Source organism: Lytechinus pictus, chromosome 12 (assembly GCF_037042905.1).
Source record: "Lytechinus pictus isolate F3 Inbred chromosome 12, Lp3.0, whole genome shotgun sequence".
Lineage (NCBI taxonomy): Eukaryota > Metazoa > Echinodermata > Echinoidea > Temnopleuroida > Toxopneustidae > Lytechinus > Lytechinus pictus.
Genome location: NC_087256.1, coordinates 27,263,162 through 27,290,834, shown reverse-complemented (window position 1 = coordinate 27,290,834; position 27,673 = coordinate 27,263,162). Strand labels below are relative to the sequence as shown.

Genomic DNA, 27,673 nt, shown 5'->3' with positions numbered 1-27,673 from the left:
ATGTAACTGGCTCGTTCATATAACTATTTTGTTAAAAATAAGCGAAACTTTGAAATGTCATAACTTTCTTATTTTACATCCGATTTTGATGAAATTTTCAGCATTGTGCATGTCTGATTTTTCTTTATTGATTCAAATCAACATTTTGTTGGGGTGGACTTGACCTTTAAGTATTTCCATATCCTTAAAGATAAATGCCAGTTGTGGTAACGATCTCAAAATGACTTTTTACAGAATCCAATATAATAACCACCCAAGTGTCTGTTTGTATGAATAAAAAATATGTGCCAAAGGATTCTGGAAGAAATTGTGTAATTGCCGAGTAATAAGCAAAATAAGCGCGGATTCTGGCACTTCCGTCGGGTCTTTACTCCAGCAATAATAATATACTGTCCCATGTGTGCCTATCTGTGTTGGCGATCTTCAGTGTGATCGTTTTTCAGCTTAGATTTTGATTTCACAAAGTTCAGTTTATGTAACTGTACCAGATCTAGATCCACGATGATATAGTAATACTTAACCTTGGTTTTACAGACTTTCTCACGAAACCATTGTTTTACTGAACTACTTTCATTTAGCTTTAATAAGGACAAAAAAAGAACATTGAAATAAAGTATGAAATAGCAACTAAAACTAATCAGGGAAAGGATATCTTTTTGTTTGGACTTCCTAATTGAAAATTTACTATATTAATGAATGGTTGGATATTCTGTAAAAAAAAAAAACAAGGGGGGTGTTGTCATTGGGAGGGAAAGAGGAAGCTGGAAGGGGAGGGGGGGGAGCGGAGGGGGGGGGGGAGCCACCATAGCAGAATTTTGACGAGTAACTATTATCAGTTGTAATGGGATATGAATTTTGTCAGTCAGTAAAGTGGAGGTCTTGATGTCAGGAACAGGCTGATAAATTGATCAGATGCCTGTCTATTGATTCCCTCTTACTGTGAGTGACAGCGTTCCCTCTCAATGCTGATCAGCCGTAGCTGCTGTGTCCAGTGCTCAAGTGTATTCAAGGAATTTATCCTGCAGAGTAGTAGTGTCTACACACTGGCTATAGAGTGTGGATGAATTTCTTGTTGAAACCCTGGGTGGGATTTGAACTTGCAACCCTCTGTTTCAAAGGCAAGATTCAGAACCACCTGCCCACAGTGCTTTACACACACACACACACATTGGTGGAACGTCAGGGAACTTATCTTTGCAGAGAAGTAGAGAAGTCTTCTCACAGGTCACGTTCGCCATGAACTTCTTGCTGAAGCCATGGCTAGGATTATTTTTTATTATGAGTTTTTTGGTTTTGCAATCACAAACATAATGACAATATTATTTACATATTGGTATAATTAATGGGGGAATAAACAAGGTAATGAACCCACAACCTTCTGATTCAAAGGCGAGATTCATAACCACTAGACCAAAGTGCTTTGTATGCAAAACTGTGGTTTCATCGTGAATGTAATTGAGGATCCATTTTTAAGTTAATTTTGGAGGAGATAGGTAAACCCATTTGTTTCATACCATGGACCTTAACTTAGATGGAATCACACATTGGTGGTTTTGCACCTGAATTTGGATGCAGTCAGAGACCTTTATTATTACAGAGTTTTGATAGCCAATGTGCCTTTAATTGGTGTCTTCTGTCTTGAAAGAAACAAGGGCACAGTTTAACCTTGTAGATGGCAGAGAAACAGAAAAAGGGGTATTCTCATATAGTGTCTTCTTCCTATGCTGTTCATGCATACAACATTCACGCTGCTACGACGTTCAACTGTGCATGCTTACATTGTCACGTACACTGGATGTAGGTGTAGGTACCAATCAAGCATTGAATTCTTATACCTCTTGTCAGTTGTGCATTGATCTGTACGCTACCTGTACATAAGCCAGTTCTCTGCTTGTTTTTTCTTTAAGGTCAGTGTGAATGATATCAAACGTGAAAGAAAAGGCATGAGATGATACTCTGGGATATAAGGACTGAACAAAAGAAAGATGAACTGGGAAAGAGACAATGTCTTGATATTGATTACCTTCTCTATTTGTAGCAGCAAGGTCAAATTTTACTGTAGGTCTTGTACATGTACAAGCGTAGGCCTACATCAATCGTACAGTGTATGTCATATTTTTTCTTTTAAGCATTTTGACTCTAGAATGAAAGCAGACACAAGTTAAACCGAAAATAAAGATGATTAATTGTTGATGATTAGAAAAATAGTATTTCACATTTTGTTGTTTGCTTTTATCGACACTGAAGCCCCCCCCCCCAAAAAAAGAAAAAAAAGAAATGTAGATTGAAAGGAAGAGAGAGATAAAAAAAAAAATACTTACAGGTATATGAATTGAGCCACTTCTTAATTCATCAATCCATTTTTTACTGCATCATAGGACTATACCTTGCATTCATTATAAATAAACAAATTCATTGAAGATAATCACTGTAATACCTAAACTGGCAATGTGATTGAAACCTCAAAGTTGCAGTGTTTTTTTTTTTTTCACTTGAAAATTTTCAAAATTTTTATGCAATTCTATCAATCTTGAAATTTTAAAGGAAAACGATGTGCAATGAAATAACATTGTTGATTGTAAAAATGGTCACTTTACTCTCCACTCTTTGAAACAGCATGAAGGTTGAATGTATTAATGGAAGGGTGAAATAACTCATGGCATAGATCTATGTAAAGGCAATGAGAGAGAGAGAGCAGCCCACAATGTTTTTAAAATGTATCAAGGACAATATTCAAATAGTCAACAAAGACTTCTTTATAACAAAAACCCAACAAACAAACAAACTACCCCCCCCCCCAAAAAAAAAAAAAAAAGAAATTGAGGCCTTGAATATACTTTCCATTAATATATCTGCCCAACTACATGTAGATTAAACAAACAAGAAATACAAATACCTTTACAAATATGCCTATCATTTCCGGCATGAAATACAGTAGGTATATTGAATTGGCACACTTCAATTTTGTGGGAAAGACACACTTAATTTATGACACTGTTGTAGTAGAATAGCTTGTGCAGTTCTGATCTGGCAATAAAACCGGTGATACTGATAGCCGCGGATAAGGGGAATGTTTACAGCCTTTAGGAGCAACTCACGAAGATTCCTGTAATAAATCGGAGAAAGGTCAGTGTGTAGAAGAACAAGTTCAATACTTAAAGTAAACAGACTGAAATCTACAAGTGCATATATATACAAGTCCCTGTATTCTATCATTGTACCAAGATATTGCACACCAGTATAGTACAGTACTGCACATCCATATTTAATTCAAAGACCCCCCCCCCCCCCCCCAGAATAATGCTGGATATTTTATAAATAAAAGAAATTGTTGACTCCGAATGAATTACCTTTGAAGTACATAGTTTACAGGGCTACAGCAGGGAGGAGATGATTTGTAAGTAACCCTCGCCCCCATCCCGAGCCCCCCCCCCCCCTTTGAAATTTTTTTTTTTAGACATATGATGAGCATTATTGCACCGAAGTCTGAAAAGGGACAGACACATTTCCTAGGCCTTCATACAAGAATTGCACATTCTAATTTGTCCTTGATCTGAAAAAAAGCTGTTGTGTATTCATGAAAAAGCTTTATTCATGAGGGAACCTCCATGGACATTAGACTTTACCAGGCTGACCTTAGAAAGATGGTAGATCACTGAATGTTATTTTGCGACAATAAATGAAACATAAGAATTAGGACAAAGCATTAGAATGCCAGCGAACTATTTGTATTAATGTTCGTCATTAAGGTCACTATCCTGATGTTCTTATCCCTTTTTACCCGGTATTGCACATACATGTAGCATACACTGTACACTAAGATATATGCTCCGGTAGCTCACAGTTAACCACATAATGAAAGTGCAATGTACATGTTTGTGAATGTGGCAATGTGAAAGGAATTTTCATGAGAATTTTCAATCGTTTATTGACATTGCAAGTTTCATGAATGGCTAAAATGGGTCAACAGTATGATATCAAAAGCTCATGAAAATGGAAGAAGCAAATGAGAAAATGAGTCAATTAAAAATGACTACAAATCATGTTGGCATGTGAGAAATCATTGCGCAGCATTTTCTAGCTGTCAAAAAGGGGGGGGGCGCCCTCTTTTTTAAATGACCATATGTCATATTTTCTTTCAACAAAATGACTCCCTATTTGACTCAGGGTTTGGTATTGGCTTTTGTAGTTAATGTAGATACAATGCAGGGAATAATTTTGCTTTATAAGAAGTTGAATAGCATTTTTGGTCATAAGAGAAAGCTCTCAACTAAAGTAATGTACAGTTCTATGTAAAAATATGCTATACAAAAGACTTTATGCATAGCAGTCTTTCAAAAATGTGGAGCAAATTGTGATGCGATACCAGGAAAATTATTCCCTGCAATGTACATGTATAAAGGCTTGGTCCCACTGCACTTAAGGATGCAGAGAGGATGTAAAACGGAAAAGATTCTTGCCATCTGTTGGAAAATGTTATGTATCGGTTTTGTACTCTTTGCATGATTCGTGTTTCATACGCTCTGTATCCATCGACTGTGATTTCATTGTTCGCCCATTTTGTCCATTGTCTGGAGCGGATGAAAACGGATGGAGCCACCCAGGCCTTGAAGGTGCGAAGTGATGATGATAAAACCTTTAAGTGTAATTACAATATGTTCTCTAGTGGTTCTTGAAACCAGATCAGAAGATGGTGATGGGGATGCCAGCAAAACACACTTCTAGACTGGTTTCCTTAACTGGTTTAGGGGAAACCAGTTTATAAAGAATAGTAGATGAGAACAAGTTCATGGTCTGCAAGGATCTGTAATCTTCCCTACCAATGGCACATCTTTCAAGGGTGACACGACATTTGCTCCGGCGACAATTGCTCCGGGCTTTATTTCGTCTAAGATATGGGGTTAGGGTTGCAATAGGGATTTATATTTATAGGTGTAGGGTCAGGTTTAGGATAGGGTATAGTGTTCAGTCCGGGACTGAGTTGGTCATTCCATGCAGTGTAATAAAGTGTGTTGAATTTACTGTGGAGCAATTGTCGCTGGAGCAAATGTCATGGAACCCTTTCAAGACCTACCTGTAGAAAATAACAGTGTGGATGTATGTTTGACCTTGATACATTTTCATTGCGTTATCTTCTTCTGATGTTATTATGGCAGTAATTTGTCCAAGTCATCTTTTATTCAACCTTCATACCCCCCTCCCCGGACAATTGAGTCGTTTGACCTGGGGGGGGGGGGGTGATATTGCTATATGTATGATTGTAACAACATTGGACCTTTAAATATGAACTACATGTATAAAGGCACCTATTTTTTCCAGCAACTTTGTGAATAATGTGTGACATGGGCCTATGTATCATTGGGAAGCTGTTGCCTTTGAATGTTTTTTTTATACAAATGTGGCAATTTTATTGGGCTATATACAAATGTTGTTCATCGTCATCATCCTTTTGCATAACATTCTGCATTCAGATGTTTAGTGAATGGAACACTCCCCAGGGAGTGGAAGATGTCCATGCATTGCATGTGAGCAATCCAGAATCTACAGTAGTATTAGGGTAATAGGCATGATAATATTAAAAACTTCATATATATATATATAACAAGCAGATAATCATCATCTTTATCTCTTCATTCTAATGTTTTACTTTTTAATAGGGGTTGTTTTATGTGGTATCCTAAAAAAAGCTTCCTATTTTGGTAAATGAATTCATATTTGTGCTATACAGATACAAGATTATTTCCGTAGAAAGTTTGAGTGATTCACAATCTTTCTGTTCTTTATTCACAAGACTGCTAATTCTCCTAGTACTTCTCCAGTGAACCTGTGGAGGGTTGTTTGTCATACTTGTACATTTAGATGTCGAGTAAATTGAATTGCCTTCAGATCGCTTGTGATTTATAGATACTCGTAGACCCCTTAAAGGTCAAGTCCACCCAAGCCAGTTGAGCTCACTCTGGAAATCAAGAAGAATCGTAATAGCATCTTGCAGTAACAATGTAAAAAAAAAAAACCCTAAAAAAACCCTGATGTGTAAAAATGAGAAGGTTTTGAAATTTAAGTTTTTCTTAATGTCACAAAATGGGTAATATACACAACATACACTGTGATGTAAAATGCTACAGTGTATGAAAGATGAATTATTTTATTTTAATTGGAGTGGAGTGGAATTTATAATAAAGAATATCTTGATTGAATCAGAATATTAGTTGAAACAATGGTGGTTAGTACAAGGTAGAAGGAAAATGTAAATTAATTGTGTTATGTCATTGGTGTAAAAAAAATTAAAGGGGATGTCTCCAATCTTTTAAAGGTCAAGTCCACCCCAGAAAAAAGTTGATTTAAATAAATAGAGAAAAATCAAACATGAATATCGCTGAAAACTTCATCAAAATCGGATGTAAAATAAAAAAGTTATGACATTTTAAAGTTTCGCTTATTTTTCGAAAAACAGTTCTATGCTCAACTTAGTGATATGCAAATGAGAGAGTTAGTGATGTCACTCACTTACTATTTCTTTTGTTTTTTGTTATTTGAATTATACAATATTTCAATTTGGATGAATTTGACACTTAGGACCCCCTTGCTTGAACCACAAAATGTTAAATTAATGGAATTCCATGTGTTCAGGGAGGAATGAAACTTTGTTTCACATGACAAAGACAAGAAAATCAAAATATTTCATATTTCATATAATAAAATACAAAAGAAATAGTGAGTGGGTGATGTCATCGGTCCCCTCATTTGCATACCGAACAGGATGTGCATATAATTGTTTTGAGAAATTAGGCGAAACTTTTAAAAAATATAACTTTCTTATTTTACATCCGATTTTGATGAAATTTTCAGTGTTATGCATGTTTGATAATTCTCTTTCTGTTCAAATCAGCTTTTTGTTGGGGTGGACTTGTCTTTTAATGCAGACTTGAAATAAAGTCGATTTCGTTTGCCCTTGAACTGTATCTATTACTCTGGTAAAAAAAGTCACTTGTTAGCACTGAATGTTGTATTGAAATTTTGTATCTCGTGAAGCAAAGTCTTCAGTGCATACCAAGACACACTACATGCCACACACTGTCACTTAATAACACAGACCAATTAGCAAGGAGGAGGAGTAATGTATGGGAAACTGTCGCCATCAAAGGCAAATATGAGACCCTCGTCAATCTTCAGAATAGTCTTTAAGGCACAGACTTTTTCTTAATTTGAGTACATTGCATTGCATCAGGGAGGTGGTTTATGTATGTGAAGAGAAAATTTTGCTATCTTGTGAAGTAATTTTTTAATTTCCCCAGGGTAACCAACCACTTCAGTTATAAAACTACTCTTACAGCGAGCCCCGTCTATAATAACATCGCTATTACCCTATTCCACTCGAAATGTTGAGCACCAAGCTAGAAGGCAGAAAGTTCCGTTTTTATAATAAAGTGTTTGGTATGACTCAGTTGGGAATCTAACTCATGACCTCCCATTCATTGAGCCACCATGCCTGAATCAAATTTGAATACCTGTTAAAAATGTTTAAAGCTGAAATGTCAAATTTGAAAGACATACTATTTTAATCAATTCAACACCAACAAATAATTATTTTTGCCAAATTTCCAACCATGCTGGCTTTTGCTGCTCATGGAAATAAATATGAATGATTCAAATTACTATCAAAATATCTATAGACATGCTTCTAACAAGTAACAGGAGCAGTTTGAATAGTCTAACCATCTAGACCTTTGATTGCATGTAATGACTGAGAGTGTCCGTGCTTCCAAATTACATTTTCTTCCAGGTGGGAGGTGGCTTCAACCCTCCATTGTCATCATGTTACTAGGTTCAAGGGCCAGAACTAACACTGCTGTTAGCGTACAATGAGATGGATTCCCCGCAGAGAATGGATGTTTGCAGAGTATTTTTAGCCTGAAGTACTCCAGCACATAATGAATCTGTCGCAAATTGATGGTTCTCCTGAAGAGCATGTCTTGAAGTATGCGTATTTGAGCATGTAGGGCTTCGACACAAGAGAATTGTTATAAAGGGAAAGTCCAACTTGAAATAATCATATACATTAGCTGTAAGTTATGTAACCATATATATTTTTAGCCATTTTAGCCATAATTTTATTCTCAATAGTGAAGTACTCCAGCACTTATTGAATCTGTCACACTGAAGAGCATTTCATAGGCCTATGCGTATTAGAACATGTAGGGCTTCTCAAGATGAGAATGACGAAAGGGGAAAGTCGTAATTGAAATAATCATAATGATGTCACATTTGGATACATGTAGCCATATATTTTCAGGTCAAACCTGTACTGTTTGCCGGAACAAAGCAATAGTAAACAGATATCAAACTCTTCGAACTTCAGTTTTCAAACTAAAGTAGATCTGTGGCATACTATTTCATGAACACTTACAATTTGCGGTGGATCGTGCACTTGTTTGCTTTACAAAAAAAAAAGATGATGAAACTAAATTGATTATTAAAGGAAGAGACATGGTGAGAAACCTACTGTATCTAGGTCTTTTTTTACGCTTTGAACTTTTCAGTAATACAGCATGAAGGCCTACATTGTCTTTTGAACGAAGCAAACCGACAATACTTCATGCTGGCTTTGAACCTGATATGAATGCATTGACACAGAGCTAAATAGCCCCAAGCATGGAGGTTGTTGGTACCAGTAGATAAAACACGTACACCACTTCACCTGTAGGTAAACATGAATCAACTCATCTTCAGTCAAGACCATGCATAATTTCCTGTCTAATTTGCAGTGTCCTGGTGAGGTCAACTGCTTTGTTGTGTATCTATAGGTGGTTTCAAACCGCCTCGATCACAAGAATCCCAGTTAAATTACGAGAACATTTTTAGGCTAGAAAATACAAATTTTTAATTATTCCTGCATTCACACCGCCCTGAAACATACTCTACGGGATAAATTCCTGAAGTTAGGAGCATGCGCAGTATGGTCTAATAAGCAGGCAAGGCGCGAGATTCAAGACCACTAGCCCAGCAGCCACCCACGGCGCCCGCGCCCAACGACACGCTGGGCTAAAAGTTCCCGTAAATTGCTTTCACATTGCCAAAATACCTGCGACCTTGGAAAAATCCCAGCGAAAGTTCTCGTAATTTCGCCAAGTACCTACTATTTAGCGGGTATTTTCTTTCGGGGAAATTACAGTAGTTTGCTTTCACATTACCAAAATACCTGGTATTTTCTGATCGGGGTAAATTTCCCGATCAGAGAATACCTGGAACTGACGAACTTCGAGGCGGTCTGAAACCCCCTTATAATAGCCAGCCTTTGATGATAAGGAAATGTAAATTACACATCCAGGGTCCAAAGTGTGTGTGTAACCTAGTCTTCATTTCCAGACTCTATCATTGATTCTCATGTTATATATCCAGGGGGGGTGTTTCACAAAGATGCTGTAAGTTATGCAATACCTATAGTGCATGTCTGGTGGCCTTTCCATGTCTTATCAGTGGGAGGGAATTTATGTTCCTGTGACCATTGTTATTAATATTTTAACAGATGTACATATAGGCCAAATAAATGCAATTGGATATTAATTTATAGTAACATGATTATCATTTCAACTTTTAATAGCTGATGGGAATAAACTGAGAATCAGATATATAGCATTGGGTGAAAATTAATAAAAACATATTGAAGTCTACATCTTTTTTTTTTCAGCAAACCAGCCAAAATATGTTACATTATATGACATTTTACATTTGAACCTGTGTGAATTTCGGGGGCTCTTTTTTGTTTTCCACGGCTCTTGGGAGTGTTTTGGGGGCGATAAGGCCACAAACCCCCATCCCTGTATGCATCCAAGGAAATTTCCTGTCATTGTAAAAAAAAAGTTATGCATATAAACTTGCAAAGACAACGGGGGAGTATTTCATCAACATTTTCATCCGACAGGTTGTCAGATGGTTGTCAGATCCGACAACTTTCCTTCATTTTGATTGGCTGAGAGGCAATGTTGCTATGGTAACTGTCGGATAAAACATCCGGCAAGTCCTTTTATGAAACACTCCACAGAACAGTGAACATAGATCACTACCAAGGGTTCTGTATATAAAAAAATATTTCCAGTTTAAAAATTGCAAATTTCAACAATTTCAAGCAATGATTCTGATAAGTTGATAGTGGATATTTTGAACACTGTGCGCAGCAACAGTGGTCTTGATTGGATTTGGTTGTTAAACTGCTGTATGTAACTTGTGATCAGGATCCTTCATTGGGGGCTTGGGTTTTTGCTTTAAAGTACAGAGTTACTGAGTATGGAGATTTTAGGCGGTACACAGAAGTGACACTACATGTATATGTATGGCCCACAATGCTAAACTCAATGGCTGCTAAATGAGGTCTGTATCCTAGATCTTTTTTAAAATAGATCAGGGCACCGTTTCATAAAGCTGTTCGTAAGACTTTAAGAACGAATGGTGATCCCTTCTTGCAGTAAATGGTGTAATAAATTGGCGATGGTTTAGCGCATATTAAAGGATCACCAGTCGTTCTTAAGGGCTGTCTGCACCAGCCCGAGTTTTCAAATTAGCGCGCTATTTCTGATCCGGCACATTATCCCGATCTGAACAATCTCGGGATTATTTGTAATGGAGAAGCAATTATCGCGCTAGTTCGTAGGATTAATCTTGAAATTTCATTCCCAAGTCAACTTGGGATTATTTGCAAAATAACGCTATTTTACGAACTATCCCGCTAATTTGCAGGTGCAGACGCACTCAGGATTATTTATTCACGGCATCAGATTACAATGCATCGATGCCTCGCTCGAGCAGGAATCGCTCTTTCTTGCGATGGTGGAGACGTGGTTTCTTGCATCTCGAGATTAATTGCGAAGAGGGCCGATCGGGCTTAAATCTCGAGATTGAGCAAACTCGGGCTGGTGCAGCACCGCCTTTAAAGTCACTCTTAACTTACAAACAACTTTATGAAACACCCACCTGGGAAGTCTTTCATGAAGCATTTTGTCAAGGATTTTCACTGACAATCTTGCTCTAAGCCAATCAGATGCAAGGATTTCAGTAGTTTATAACAAATACATGTAGTCAGTCAAAGTATTGTTTCTTGTAAATGCTCCATTGGCCAAGGCCTGCCACATTACTGGTATGCAACACAAGAATGAGTGAGCTTGCTGTTGCCATACTATATGCATGAACCATAGGTTCTGTACGTTCACTTTGAGTTTGCTAAAAACAGTCAGATGTCTGAGCTTTTGTGTAGGTAAAGAGGTCACTGCTCTTTAAATTCATGAGACCTGCTTGTGGATAATTAGTGAATTCACTCGAATAATCATTTTAATGGAAAATATTCAATAAGCAAGTCTCTTTATTCATAAAATGATGAGTATTTACTCACTTTTTTTGTAATCTCCCTTTTAATAACTATTATAATAAACATTCACAAATTCTATAAAAAGTGAAGCCAATCTTTAGAATCTTTGATAGAATAATTGGTTGTACAAACGAGGACTAACATTTTCAAAAAACAATACTTAATTCAATTAATAACTAGAAAGATCTTATACTTAGTGTTGTTTTGCATATATCGGCCACTTGTGATGAATGGGCGGTGACGTCCCTGTTGTAAACCTTAAGTCAGCATGAAAGGTCACTTCCCATGTGGGTTCAAATACTTGGATGAGGGTATTGTGGGGGAAAACATGGAGTATGAAAATTAGTGCCTAGATTCGGATAAGGGAAATTAGTTTTTTTTTTACAATGGCTACTTCTAGCTCAGAGCTTCAAAGCGATATTCATCTGCAATCCTCCAAATCCTTTGACATTTTCATTAACAACCACTAACCTTTAGCAAATTGATAGATGTCGTAATATACACAACAAGGTACACACTTTCGCTGAGGGGATGTAATCGTAGTTTCAAAGAAACAATCCATTATGAAATGTAGAGCAGGAAAATTGAATGTGGTTCTTTTTTTTTTCAAGCCAGTTCTGAAGTAATTGCAAATATGAAAGTCTTGAAATTTTCTGATTGAGGGTATATAGTTTTTGCTTCCTGTTCAAGAAATTACTCCCCCAGAGTCCAGATATCCCGGAGATACAACAAGTACAACTATGAAATAGCAAAAGTTATGGAAGAAGTGTAGCATCTATAACTGTTTTTCGTTTAGTATTGATGTACAGTTGACTTTTATAGTGAATCTTTCCTGAGCATAATTATCGTCAATGGTCAAAATAGGTTTTCAGAAACAGATTGTGAGAAGTTCACATGCATGATTTTGATAGGCCCACAGTAGCTTTAATATATGATGTCAATTAAATTCATGTGATCTCAAGAGATATTCATCATGGGTAGACCCACCTATATTTGATAACTACAGGTCAATATATGTAGATTATATTGAGAAATAGGCCTACTGAATGATAAGAAATTATATCACAGAATAATTTTGCTTTCCAAATTTGATTTATAGCATTTTGGTCATAAGAGAAAAACCCCCAACTTAGTTCTGCACATCCTAAAGTGAAAACCTGGTCCGACACAAAAGAATTAATGCACTCTTTAAAAAATGTGGAGCAAGCAAATTGCAATGCGTTCGCATGAAAATTACTCACTCTGGATTATAATTAATGCAAATTGAAAAACTTCAGAAACCTTCTTTTCTCCTAGAGCTTCTTTAAAAATCTTTGTTTCTCTGATTTTGCCTGTTTGATGTATTTTGCTTCAAAATTTTATTGGCTATATTAGACACATGAATTCATCACTACAGCTGGTGCATATTATCAGCACAGATTTATGCCAAATCTTACCTTTTTTGTATTGTTTTGTTTTAAATGAAAATACTGCAAGTTTCATAATAGAAACCTCCCTTTGCCCTGTATTATACACATTGTCTATTCCAGAAAATTAATGTCCGCCTCAAATTAAAAAAAAATGTTTTATCCATTTTTCATACGAATTTTGGCATCCCAGGATCATTGTACACTTTATTTACACTTTGCTTATTACCTCCTGACCTTACTGTGTGTATTCTCGGGTAGCAAGCTCACAATATCAATGACAAAGTAATTGTCTTGGTCATCGGGTAACACCCTGATAGAGCCTTCAGAAATTCTGACTAACCTCGATGTAGCTTTTGAAAGAATTGGAAGAAAATTTTTAAATGTGCTTATTTTATTACAATGTATGAAGGATCTTGTGAGGTTCCTGTAGCAAAATACAATTTGAAAAATGTACTTTTATAAAAATGATTATATAGATGTAGTGTTATGAAACATTATTGCTTTTGATAAGTTGTACATGTACATGTACTTTGTATTTGGGACCATATAAAGGTACATGTATAACACCTGTATCACCTGTCTTTGTACTAATTCCATACAAATATTGGATTATCTAGCAAATCTCTCTTTATTTTCGAAGTGGAAAATTTTACATTATTTATCATGCAGGTTTTGTTTAAGAAACTTTGACAAAATTTCATGATATTTGAAATTAATATGTGTAAAGCAATAGCGACATTTGTTCCTTCCTGGCATTTCTGTAAAGCATTGCTTCCTGATAACTGTATATTCATGATATCAATTTAGACCTTGTGACCTACTCGTAGTACTATGCAAAGCTAAGCACAATTCCAGCCAAGAAAAAATATGAATAGAATTAACAGAGCGTAGCAAAGGGCTATTATCAAAGTATGGTTCAAATTTGGTACAACAAGCAAAAATTATTTTATATAGTGCTTGAGAATTTAATGATGTATCTTCATGTAAAACTGTGCTTTACAAATTATCCTGCTCATCACAGACATCGGCCTTGCCCTGCCCTGTAATGTTTGTATACCTACATATATGTATAAATGCCAATCAAACAAATTTATTGTTTCATTGTGATTATGGATAATAGAGCCAGCCGTACAGTTCCTGTGTTAAAATTCCAAGCTCTGAGGACTTTAATACAAAAAAAATAAAATAAACATTCTAATTTTGGACTACATGTAGTTATTATGTATTTCTGTTCGCAATGTGCTTGTGAATATAACTTTATGGAATTACAGACAACGGCCAGTATTCTGAACTCGGGTTTAAATTAAACCATGGTTTAAAGTTGTGGTTTAACTATGGAGAGCCAATTAGAGCACAAATCCCTTACAATACACATTCAATTTATTAACTCATTTTACATCCAAATTGTTAATAATTGTCTTGGAATGGTATTAAACTGTAGTATTTTTCTTTGTTATGAAAGCAAAATGAAACAAAATAGTAAACATAAGAAATATACAATATAAACAGAATTTTTTAATTCGTGGCTCCCCATAAATTTTAGCACAGAGTTAGACTGGTCTATCTTAAACCTGACTTCAGAATAGGACTACTTCAGAATACGGGCCTATGTGCATATATGGAGCCCTTTATATCCCCACCCCTCCAAATGTTACTGCTGAGACTAGATCTTTTTTTTTTCAGATCCTATTTCTATTGAGTAGTGTAATATGCTTTTATCGTTTTTTTCTTCCTCATTTAGTCAAATGAAATTTTTCGTAGCCTTTGGCTAGATAGAAATTGATGATGATGAAAATCCATAATTTTTTTTTAATTGTTCGAAAGAGACATGAAATGAAATACTCCGAAAATTTGCTTTGCCCAATTGATCGTGGGCCCAGCAGCCGCTGTGCAGCGCCAGATCGACGAGGCTCTATCCCTTAAATCGTTTAACGCCAAACAGGGTAGCAGGGTTTGAACCCCTGACCTCCCTGTTGTGAGACGGATGCTACCAACTGAGCCAACGCACCGGATCAAGATACATATGTAGAAAAAAAAAATTATATCTGTTTCTTTTGTTACATACATTAAAGCTTTGAATTATCATTTGTATTTTTTTTTAATGTGTTTTGTTACAGGGTGATCCAGTACACCAAAAGCATATTGTTGTCACATTCCACGACATCGGACTAAATCGTAAGTACTACATTTCATTTGTTTATGGATTTTGCTCAAATCTTCTCTCAGTTGACAGCTGTATTGATATCCCAGACATTAAATATCTCAACAATAGCTAATTGATACTCATAAATCTTGTTTGATGAATTGTAAAATGTACATACGTGTGTAGATCGACAGTTGAAGCCTGTCTTAAAGACTCCTCCCGGAGCGAATAATGAAAACTAGAATGTATGATACAAATCTTTTGTGGATAAAAAAACTGCGGACAGTTGCATTACACTTTGTTCTGCATCGCAAATTTTACAATTGTTTCTAACTTTCCTGCAACTTATATTTATATTTGCCAATTTTCTTTTAATTTGATGTCAAATGGTGATCAACCTTCAGATTATCCATTAAAGAGTTTTACAAAACTAGCGATAGTTTGCTGTGAAATTGGAAATAAGTAAAAAATAATAATTTAGTCACATATATATATCCCTCTTCGTATGGTTCGGATTCTCCGATAAAGGGACACCATTTGACAGATTTTTCGGTTGACTATGAACCCTGTTTGCAATTATGAACTTCTATTTGAGTTTTAATCCAAAATGTTGATCTAGATTTGAAATGTAGCCGATTTAAGATTTTGGAAATGTTGACTTTTTCTTGAAATTAGCCCATCCTTTGAATCGTTTTTTTAATAATTATTTTATTCACCCTCTTTACAGATACATCATGGGTCAAGTTTATCAGCACAAAAGCAATGGCCCCGATGGTCGGTAAAGTGTGTTTCATCCATATCAATGCACCCGGCCAACAGGACAATGCCGATAGGCTCCCTGACGCGTAAGTTCTGTGATACATTCTGCCAAGAACTGAATTTTCCCTGTATCCCATAGGGTTAAAAAATGTTGTGAAATCATGATGATAATGACAGTTAGATTTATTCCAAAGGATAACAATTATACTTGCTTATATCGTGCTTAACACTTACTTTATCAGAAGTCTATAAGCGCTATACAAATGCTGCATGATTACCCTGGCTTTTGATAGCAGAGGAGCTGTTATGCGCACTGCGGTTCAAGGATTGAATTCCTACCAGGTACCCATTCACCTCACCTGGGTTGATTGCAGCACAATGTGGGTAAAGGATTCGGCATGCGATTTTTATTTCACCAGCTTTAGCCTCAGTTGCTGGTTCATCAGCAGTTCTTGGTGCATTCAAGCTATAATCCTGCCATGTACCCATTCACCTCACCTGGATTGAGTGCAGCACAATGTGGATGAATTCTTGCTGAAGGAAAATATGCCGATGCCTGGGAATTGAACCTGTAATCAATGTGTTGTGAGCTCAAAGCCCACTCCAGAATGTGAAATTTTCTTCAGCAAGATTCTATCCATAATTTGCTGCAGATGACCCAAGTGATGTATGGTGGTTTGAAAGGTTAATCATCACTTGCAATGGATAGCTCTATCAGTCACCAGTGGTAATCAGTAACATATCATTCAGATGTTATCACCCCTTGCGATTGATGGAGAGCTGAAGTCTGAAAGATCATATCTGTCGCCCAATGTTTGAGCTGATTTCGCTGTTCTAATGCCCCAATTCACCATTATTTAGAGTTAGAAGCTATGCCATGGTATTCAAGCCAGGGTTGCAATGGCTGGAAGGATGTGGGCACAATAGGGTTTACGAAAGACTATGACTTATAATTACTACTAGATATTGAACATATTCAATACTTGCTGGCTTTAGATATAATGTATGTCCATTATTATGAGTTGTGAGTTCAGCAAATTTGTTTGAATACTAACACTATACAGATACACACACATGCTAGAGATATGATTGTGATAAACACTAGCGAGTCAACCAGATACACATTTTTTTCTTTCCAATCCACATGTACTTGATTTCGTGGACATACAACATAGAAATCCATAAAAACCTTTCAGTTTGCAGAGATTAAAAGGCATGGGAGTGGATAGGGATTTGCATAATATACATGTAGGTTTGAGGGAAGGATCTGAACTCGATCAAAGTATTCTCAAGTCTACCATACATGCATCTTACTTCTTAATATGTTGATTTACTTTATATTGTAGACCTATAAATCATTTTGAAATAAAGGCAGTACCATTTGAGTTAAAAATTAAGTGCATCTTCATCGCACCATCTTTAATAATTACGTGTATCATGACGTGAAAAGAATCCGAGACATGTATTCAGAGTGTACATCATGTATACGTATATCGTATTAACTCACAGGATCTCAACCACAGTGATTTATTGAAAAGGGAAAACACATTTTCCACACGCACTGATAATTTATTTGTTTTTTTTGTGACAGTTTGGATTTATTATATTGTAGCAGTGGATAGGAGTTCATTTATAATTTTCCCTATTTTTGGTTGTCCCAATACACATGGTTTGTAGCAAATATTTATGTTCATTGATTTATCAAATAGATACAGACCATAAAAACAAGAGGATACGGTATATGGTAAATACTTGTATACCACCACCCCTAGCAAGATTACCAGATATGTCTGATATTTACCCACTCTTTAATTATTTGAACAATCTTCTTTCAAATCAAAGAATTCCTTTTTAAAAGAGGTAAAAATGAAATCCATCCCTGTCGGTTTGTTGACGTGATCATGCAGTGTGTGGCGATGAGAGTAACCATTAGCCAGACTGCCAGACGTACAGTATCTTAATATTTTCCTTTGGTGTCACTTACGTCCATGCAGGTACAGGTATCCAAAGATGCAAGAGCTGGCCGATGAGATTCCGGGAATCCTCAAAGAATTAGGGTAAGTCCTCTCCATTCCCTTGTGGTAACCTTCTAGAATTACACTTAGGGTGGATTCAAGCCATTTTCTCACGCCGGAATCACAACCATGAATTACAAATTAAAATGCAACTGCAAAACACATTTATGTCGAAGCATTTAAAAAAAAAAGGAAGAATAAAAATAACAGATGAAAATGTGACCCAATGCACTCTTAAGTTCAAGCAGTTGTTGGAAGCAAGAATGAAACAAATTAATTATAAATAAAAACGCCCCCACGAAACACATTTAATTTTCATGCTTTGTAACATTTTTTAATTACGCTTAATGTTCATGTAGGATGGGTTTACGGGAATATCTTATTGAAGCAAGAATCACAAACCTGAATTACAAACCAAAGTCAACCACAAAACATGTTAACTGCAGGAAGGAACACTTGCTCTCCATTTGTTCAGTGCAGCCACTGTACAGGTGGTCATTGCACTGTGTAGTTTGACCCAAGAAGTTCAGGGCCCCCGTCTTACGAAGAGATGAATGATCCAATCGAACTGAACTATGGAAATCCACCAGTGTCATTATTTCTTGTAGGAAGCGTATACACTATCCCGTTGGGACTGTGATTTGTCAGGGCAGTGATGAATATATGAATACAAAATACATGTATTTCAAAATAGTTTGGAGGTATTGGGGTTGCAGGCTTTCCATAGTCGATATCGATGGGATCAGTTGCAACTCTTTGCAAGGCAGGGCCAAGATCTTTTTGGATTATATGCAATGCGTGTCTTAAGTGGGAGCAGACCACTCCTGTTATACTGAGGTCTCCATTTTGTTCAATTAATTATTTAAAGAGTTCACCCTGACAAAAAGTTTGTTTTAAAAATACCAGGAAAAAAAAGAGAAAATAAATAGTGAAGGTTTAAAGAGAATCCATCAAAGATCAAGAAAGTTATTAGTATTTTAATTTTTAGATTAGTGATGTCATAAATATATTTACGAGCAGATGCATAATATTTTATGTAATATACATATAAATGCATAAATTTCAAATCTATTAATGGTTCATGATGACTTTGTTTTTCAGGAGCAGGTGTGAAATGATTTGTCTGTTGATATACTGAAGGTTCACTATTAGAATCATTTTCAAATTTTCGAGGAAATGACATTTTATCAATTTTATATTACCTGATATGTGGGGAAGCTGCTTACATCTATCATCACAAATAGAAAAAAAAACCTCCAAAATTATTTAACCTGTAATGGATTTTCTCGAACCATCCCTAGCTATTTTTAGTTATTTTTTGGTGCTATTTTTACAATAAACTTTTCGTCAGAGTGAACTACCTTTTAAAGCAACCATAGTTATGCAGTATTGTGAGAGTATTTAGATTTTTTCCTTTATAGCATACAATTAATATAAAGTCTGGAAGATTTAAAAGTATGTTTTGAATATTTGTTTCTGTCATGTTCAGAGTTCCAGAGAATCGTGAGTTGATTGGACTAGGTGAAGGAGCTGGTGCAAACGTTCTACTCAGGTTGGCCGTAAGTATTTCTTGATGTTCTCATACAGAATGGTTCACACACAAAATGGTTGTCTAGGAATTTGGCAGGGAAATACATGTACATGTAGACTCCCTGATGGTTGGTTTTAGTTTTCCAGATCTGAAAATCACAACTATTCAAATATTTGTACTGGAAAGGGACAAGAACTTGAAAAGTTGATGACAGTTCACTTATATCATTTTCTTATCTCCACTATTCTGTATAGGCTATCATTGACAAAGATTTATCACTAGACATTGTATTTGGAATGTCTGAATGGTTTGAACTTCACAATGAGATTCCTTTATTCAGCTTCTTTTCATATTGTGTACAATTGATTTTTTCGTTTTTTCTATTGGCTGTGCAAAGTCAGCATAAAAGATCATTGCAAGTATATAGGTATTTTGGTATCTTATTTCAGTGAGAAATCACTATAATTTTACATCAAGATATTACTGCTGCTGCTTATTGCTTCACTGTGTTAAATGCTTATAAATGTGGCAATGATTTCATTCAACAAATTAAAAAAGATTACGAAATGAATTTAAAATAAAAAGCCTTTAGCAAATTACTGAAACTCAAAGAGTAACATACAATGAAATTACATGGGGCTCTCGCAAATTCACCTCTGAAATACTGTTGACAGCCCTTGGAAATTAAAAAGGAAAATCCCTGATTAGCATCTATTAAAATATCTAAAATAACATTTTGAAGCTGAATATAAGTGCATCAAAGTCTATAATTCAAATTACCATATTACGTTGGTCAGGAACATTCCCCCCTGAAATATACAGTACGTCCCACAAAAAACGAAACCGAGGTTTATTGATGATTTATCATAACTTAATCACAAATACAATAGACAAATGACATACCAATGTAAAGCTTAGAATCTCTTCTTTCATCTGAAATTACTTAGATTATTCCTCATTCACGCATGAGTGAACAAAAACAATTTGAATAGGGGATACCAAAACGTCACCAAAACGTTATCTGGGTATCAAAAAGAAAGCCACATTTTTAAAAAGTTCAATATCTGCTCTTTAATTTGATACCTCAATTACAGAAAATTGTCAAGAAATAACAAAGTTCTGGTTATTTGAAATAAGGCTTGAATTTCAATAATATCATAAAATTAAGAGGTTCTACAGGCTAGCGTTCAAACTCACTTGACACTCCGTTTTGTTGACGATCAGCCATGCATTAAGTCTTTTGTTAACCATGCGATAGCTTCTGTGGGAAACCGGTGAAAACACGTTTATTTATTGCAATTATGGAAATACAAGCATTGTTTCGAGGGAACATAACTTTTTTACTTCTTGACCATTTTTTGTGATTAAGGTATCAAATAAAAGAGCAGATATTGAACTTTTTAGGCATGTGATTTTCTTTTTGAAATTCAGATACCCCCCCCCCCCCCCCGCCAAATGAGTTTTTGGTGTCCTTTCTTCAAATTGTTTTTGCTCACTCATGTGTGAATGGGGAATAAACTAAGTAATATCAGATAAAAGAGGAGATTCTCAGCTTTACATTGATAGGTCATTTGTCTATTGTATTTGTAATTAAGTTATGATAAATCATCGCTTAATCTCGGTTTCGTTTTTTCTGGGACGCAATGTACATGTATATAAAACAGTTTATGAAATAAAAAGCAATATCTGTTATATTGAGAAGCTCCATCAGATTGAGCAACTCCCCTCCAATATAAAGTAATGCACACAGTCCTTCGCATTCCTAGTGAATGATCGTTTACACGTTTGTTTTGGCAATATTCCCTTGCTTTTGAAATGAAAGATCAGACATCGTGATCAGATAATAGTAACAAAGATGAACATTTATGAGGCTGAGTGTTTGTCATTTACGACACTGTGCCAAATGTCATTTTCATTGCTTCATATGCTCTTCTTTATTAAAGCATGTACAGTGTAGTAGTACGCGTAACATTATCAGATATGCATCTGCTTATCTTAATTCTGTCTTTACAGGTTATTATAGATATTGGTTGTTGGTTGGTATTAAAAATGGACTTTGATGAAATATTAGCTTTAATAATATTCTCACGTTGTCTTTCACTCAATCCTCTCCTTCAATCTCTCTTTTTTTCTGTTCCTTCCCTGTCTCTTTCTTTCCTTTGATCACTCTTTTTCCATTTCTATTCAACCCATTTTTTTCATTCTTGTCCTAAAATTTATTCCTAATCTCTATTCGGAGGCCACTCCTTTGTCACAATCTCTACTCTTTTTTCTCCTATTTGCCCTTCTTTTATTTTCTGAAACCACTCTCTCCATCTCTTTGTCTTTCTCTCTCTCTTCCATTTTTCCTTATTTATCTATTTTCATATCTTTTCCCTTCCTCTGCATCTATGTCTTTGTCTTGTTCTTTTCATCTATCACTCTTTGTATTTTCCTTTCTTTATCTCTCTTCCCTTTTTACCGTTTTCTCTCTCTTCCATTCTTCCTCCTTTATCTATTGTCATGTCTTCCCCTCTTCTGCATCTATGTCTTTGTCTTGTTCTTTTCATCTATCACTCTTTTTATTTTCCTTTCTGTATTTCTCTTCCCTTTTTCCTATTTTCCTTGCTCTTCCTTCACATCCTCATCATCTCTCTTCATTGAGCCCCCCCCCCCTGTATCATCACAATCTACTCTCCTTTTTCCCCTTCTTCCCCATACATTTTGTTTTCCTTCCAAACCTCTCCCTGCTCTGTCTGTCTAATGGGGCGTTGCAAGAAACTTGCAATCAATTGCAAGTGTATTTTCGGTGCCTGAATCAATTATATCTCTTGTAATTTATAATTGTAAATTTGTGATTGATTGCTAATCTGCTTCTTGACACAAGAAGTGTAATCTGATTTGCTATAGTTAAAAGTAATCAATCAATTGTAAAATTGCATCAGAATATTTGCCATTGATTGCAAATATTTTCTTGCAACACCCCCTAAATCTCTTTTTTCCCTGCTTCTTATAACCTGCAGATGAAATATCCAAAGCGTATACTAGCCTTATGTCTGCTGGAGTGCACCACCACAACAGCTGGCTTTTCAGAGTGGGGAAGCGAGAAGGTAAATATCGATAGAGTCAAATGTTTTGCAGGTTTAATTACAATTAAAATATTCATGATCCACATTCATGCATTTATTATAAATGTGTTCAGCTGCTGTCATGAATATATCCCAAAGAACTTGCTACGTTTGGTGGAAAGCATGTGGAGCTGCTGTCTCTATAAGAGTAGCTGAACTCATGTATAAGATGCTATTCTATGTTAATGTTGTAGAAAGTGATCAACACTTTTTTACTGATTAGTCACTTAATATGAGGTATTAAAGTGTGGTTTATCATCTAGCGTAGAACAAACCTGTAGAAAATCAGAGCAAATTGATATTCGTGAAGTCAGGTACATGTAATTGAACCAAGTCTATGATAATGTTCACAGTCACTGTCTTAAACTGGTTCCTACAAAACAGTAGGAATTTGTTTAGCAGACTTAGTTTTCAGGGTCGCTAGAGTTCTAAACCATCATTTGTCTGCAGCTTCTTTGTGGAGACCACCCCTGGAGATGAATGTCTTTGAAGCTGTTGTGACTTTGGGTGTACATGTGCAGCATATGTTGCAGCGATATATGCTTCATGATGACTTCCTGCATCAATTGAGACTGAAGTTCTCACTTGAACCTTAGATTTAAGATTGGCTTGGCCACACCTGTGAACCAGAATGTATGATCAGTGGCAGACCAAGACCCAGAGGAGACAAAGCATTGGAGGGGCACAGCATTGTTCACAAACAATACAGTGCCCCTCCAATCATTGTCTCCTCCAGGTCACGGTCCATCACTGTGTATGATTGCAACCCCTAGCCTTCCTTGGATGGTGAAGACCTCTTGATCTCATGACATGTTTTCTTAAGAAACCAACTTGGTCCTGCACCATTTGGTCTGTATCCCTTATAGTGTGAGTTGATCAATGGTTTGGTAACCAATGGATGCACACTTGGTCAAACATTACTGGTTGTATAGAACTGGATAGGCAAACTTGGTAGTTGCCCAAATGATGAGTGAAGAAATAATCTGGTGAAAACTTGGAAATTGCACCATTCGCTTATTAGACAAAGTGACAATTAGACCAAAGGGTATAAGACCAACTAATGCTCGGCACGAAATGCCATGCACATAAATGTAACTCGTTTGTAAACCATATAAATCACATACACATCGATTTTAGCCGTGTTGGTGTTTGACTCTGAGGAAGTACTAGACCAACTGGTGTATGACCCGAGGTTTGACCTAGCGTCCACAACCGATAAGATTATCCCTAGAGTTTTGAGTAACAGGATGTGGCACCAGTGAAGACCTAATTGACAGTGGCAGGGAGGAACATTCAGTGATGAAACAGTTTCCTGGGAGGTGTTTTATAAAGCTGTTTACGCACAACTGGAACATGTTCTTATGTGCTTCGTCAGCTACATAGGGGTGTATCATGTACTACAAGAAAGGGTCACCAGTTGTTTGTCGTAACTTACGAACAGCTTTATGAAACACCCACCTGACCTATTGCCACCTGATGATCCTGGGGCGGTATTCTGAACATTGTCTTTTCTCCATATTCTATCTTTTCTCAGAGATATGACAAAATCGGTATTCTGGTGCACGTCAAAACTTTTGTCACAAAAATTGTCATAAATTTTGTCTCTTCTCTTTAGCGGGCACCAAAAATACACGGCTTTAAATACGCGTAATCCTTTTATACAAGCAAAAGATATGACAAAAGTTATGACAGGGGGGTAGCAGTCATAAATTTTGTCATATCTCTTAGTACCAAATATCTCGATACCCTGCCGACTGAATGTCAAGGATATAATATTATTTAGATTAGATTGTGGTATTAATTTCACTCATCATCCATGACAATTTTCAAAATTATTTTGTCATGCTACATTTAGTTAGGCCCTACATATTAATTCCCCCTTTTTTTTTCTCTGTTTTCCTTCTTTTTCTACTTCTCTTTTAAAATCCTTCCCAGCTCCCTGTCTCTCTTTGTAATTAAGCGCACCAATATACGCGTAGTTGCGCGATGCCAGCAACTGTATTGGGGATACGCCCTACCTGCCACGGGGCCTTCCCATTGGCTAGAAGTGCTCCTACTGGGAACTAACGATGACTTTGAATGGTTTACTTCCGAAAAGATGGGCGGGAAGTTAGAGAGATATGACAGGGAAAAGACAATGTTCAGAATACCGATTTGTGACAATCATAGCGGTGTCACATCTCGGAGATAAATGACAAAAGTTATGACAGTGTTCCAGAATACCACCCCTGGAGACTACCAAGGTCTCTATCTGTGTTGTTTCTCATGGTGGTATGACACATTAAACTGCAGACATTGCAGTCCGTATCATCCTCAAACCTCCAATGATCACATCAAACATTGAAAAACTGCTCAGAGGCTATGAGGATGAATCCCCTTGCTACAGTGATCGTACATGAACAGTTGGCAGACCTACCCTTGTTCCTTGTCCTCCCTGATTTCCCCCTCCCCTTCCTGATCGGCAGTGACCCTGTCTCTGTTAATGGGCCATTCTTATCTCTGTAGACTTCCAGGAGACCAGTCATGTAGTTCAAGAACTTACAAGCACTCTCGTAGCGGTGCGAAGTGCTCAGAGAGTAATGAATAAAAGATATCGGCATGGGGGGATTTCATACTAAGGCCAACTAGAAAGTTTTTTAGTTGCTTACTGAGGACTGACTCAATCTGTTGAGTATGCTGACTGGCCACCAGGATATTCTATGTTCTGAGATATTTTCAATATGGGTCTATAAATTTTGAATATCTGCTGTACACAGAAAAGTTGTACGGTATGAGAATGAATTCTTTGATGTTTCCTTTTTTATGTGACCGGACTATTTCCTATGTTGCAATTCTCACATGGAAAAAAAAATCCATGAGAGCTCTTTTCCCAGAAAAAAATGAAACTGAGGATTATCAATGATTTATCATAGCCTAATCACAAATATTATAAACAATGACCTATTTTTCTTAAGTGTAAAGTCTCTTTATTAAAGCTTGTGTGAATTAATGATTACAGTGTGTATGGTATGCAATTTGGGTTGATAATAGATTTAAATACAACAAGCAATCTCATGAGACCTACAATCAGTGATCAGAAAGAGAGTCCTCCACAAAGACATGCTCATTAACAAAGAGCAAAAAATAAAAAATAAAAAAAATCCATTCACATATAACTTTATTGTTAACATAGACAATGACCAGTGTCCTGCTCACATCATTAGTTATGGACTATTGTCCGCTACTGGGATGCCCTTTGGTATATGTAACAATAGAGGTATAGCACCTTTAAACTGATAATTGGATGGTCATTAGGACTAATGAGAATCAATTAGTATACAAGAAGTGGTCTATTGATTTTTCCCCTCTTAATAAGCATCTCTTGGTGAGATCTGTTTATTTCAATTACAGTTGATGAAAGAAATATGAAGATGTCTTTCTATACACTACTTGACATGTATCCACATTTGTAGTGAAAAAAAATCATAATATCTTTTGATATTTTATTCCTACGTTCAGTTCAAATCAATTGTGATTAGAGCAATAAAAAAAAAATGATGAAAAGGATAAAAAAAAAAAAAACATTATCAAGCATTGGAAAAAAAAGTTCATCACTGAAACACGCAAATATTCTATAATAGATAACACATGAAAAGAAAATAGAATAAACAGTAGTGTTCTACAATAACACAGTTTGTTAGGCTCATTTGAAGAGGTCTAAATACCTGCAGGCAAGGTAGCATGAATAGATAGAATGAAGAGAAGAATGCAGGGTTGGAGCAATGGAATTGGAGAAAAGTAAAATAAAAGGAAGAGAGAAGTCCAGAAGAAAGGGGAGAACAGGAAAAAAGAAAATGAGAGGTGAAAAGAAAGAAAGGAAATACAGGATAAGACTAGAGCTCCAGAGTAGAGAAAAACCCTGAAGGGAGAAAGGCTGGATAACAATATCCATAATGCCAGGAATGTAGTCAAGGCCAAAATTTGCCGGCCTCGGCCCGTGGCCATATCACATGCACAAAGTCTATGGGAGGTTCTCTCAAGCGGCCATGTGAATCGGAAGAACCAGCCTTGACTACATCTCAGTTGTCAAAGAAATATCAAGTGCTCATTGTCGTTTTTGTGTCTTGATGATTTTCTTATGTATAGGTAGCATCATGGCAGTTGAAACATGGTCATAAGATGACAGCCAATGCTGAGAAGTATATCCTCTGGCATCATCTTGGTAGACGAACAGTAAGTATCCCCGACATATCCTGCGACCATAACATACCCACCAGTTGTTCGGTTTCGATAAGGACAGTCCCGATTGGTGAAAAAGAGCATCATTTTGAGTCCATATTTTTGTGACAAATCTGTCTGTACTCGGCAGCGGATCTAGGATTTTTCCTGAGGGGGTGCTTTTTCATAACGAAGAAAATAGTTCAGTAATCATTCGGAAACAGTTGTAAATGATTTGAGTGTCATAAGAGTTAATAAATTGAACATGTACTAATAGAGATTTGTGTTCCATTTGGCTCTCCATAGTTAAACCACAACTTTTAAGCCAGGGTTTAATTTAAACCCGAGTTCAGAATACGGGCCATGGAGATTAGGGTCTCTGTGGTTAGGAAGATCATGGACCTATTACGAATGGACATTCAACGAGAGCATTTTATGACCACCACCTGTTTCCAGCTGTCAAAATTGCTGTCTAACCCTTAACTTTCTCTTTACGCGGTTTTTACGACGACCGCCCGGGGCGATTGTTTACACAAGCTCCTTTCGGCCGATGATCGTCACCGATCGATCACTGGCCCTCTTTCGACCAAAGACGGTCATGTTGTAGCCCCGATTGCCAATAGGGAAAGTCCCTACATTACCTAGAATGCAATGCGCAATTCATATCCGGTTTTTCAGTACATTATTTAAGGCTGTCTATAATGTGCGATTGTCGTCTGTCCATAAAAAAAAATCCCGTTAAATTTCATCAATCCTGTGGAATTTTATGCCCAAATGAAAATCAACTTCTTACCGAAGGTAAGCGCTACTATCGACATCAATACTGTCCGAAAAAGATGAAATTTTAACGTTTTTCCGCAGATTTTTTTGTCAATTTTCAATTGCTTTTTTGCCGTAGATATGCGGATCTGCAAGGTGATGTCAATGCATTTCATTTCCGGTTGTTAGCGATGTACGTAAAAAATACGTTTATGCACGCCTGTTTTCTTGTTTCTGCTATCATTTTCATAGCGCTAACGTTCGCTGCTGTGCGTTGCTTTTGATAAAGTAAACGAACAACATCGCAATGGGTAGGAGCAGCGTACAATTGATTTCCGCTGTCCATCAGTGAGAGCGTGTTTTACGACCGGCTTGATGGGTGTCAGCTGCCAGC

At 36.4% G+C, this 27,673-nt stretch overlaps 1 protein-coding gene across 4 annotated transcripts in view; it reads left to right on the top strand.

Annotated features, from left to right (window-relative positions):
• Window positions 1–13,940: 13,940 nt before the first annotated feature.
• LOC129272662 (uncharacterized protein ZK1073.1-like) overlaps window positions 13,941–27,673 on the top strand; it is a 34,507-nt gene continuing 20,774 nt past the window's right edge. For all 4 annotated transcript variants that reach the window (XR_010295376.1, XR_010295377.1, XM_064108043.1 and 1 more), the window contains exons 1-6: window positions 13,941–14,943; window positions 15,639–15,756; window positions 17,665–17,727; window positions 19,175–19,244; window positions 22,219–22,305; window positions 26,449–26,535. Coding sequence is in view for 2 of the 4 variants with exons in the window: in XM_064108043.1 (XP_063964113.1) it covers window positions 15,674–15,756; window positions 17,665–17,727; window positions 19,175–19,244; window positions 22,219–22,305; window positions 26,449–26,535 (390 nt within the window). In the remaining 2 variants the exon portion in view is untranslated. The remainder of the gene's footprint in view (window positions 14,944–15,638; window positions 15,757–17,664; window positions 17,728–19,174; window positions 19,245–22,218; window positions 22,306–26,448; window positions 26,536–27,673) is intronic.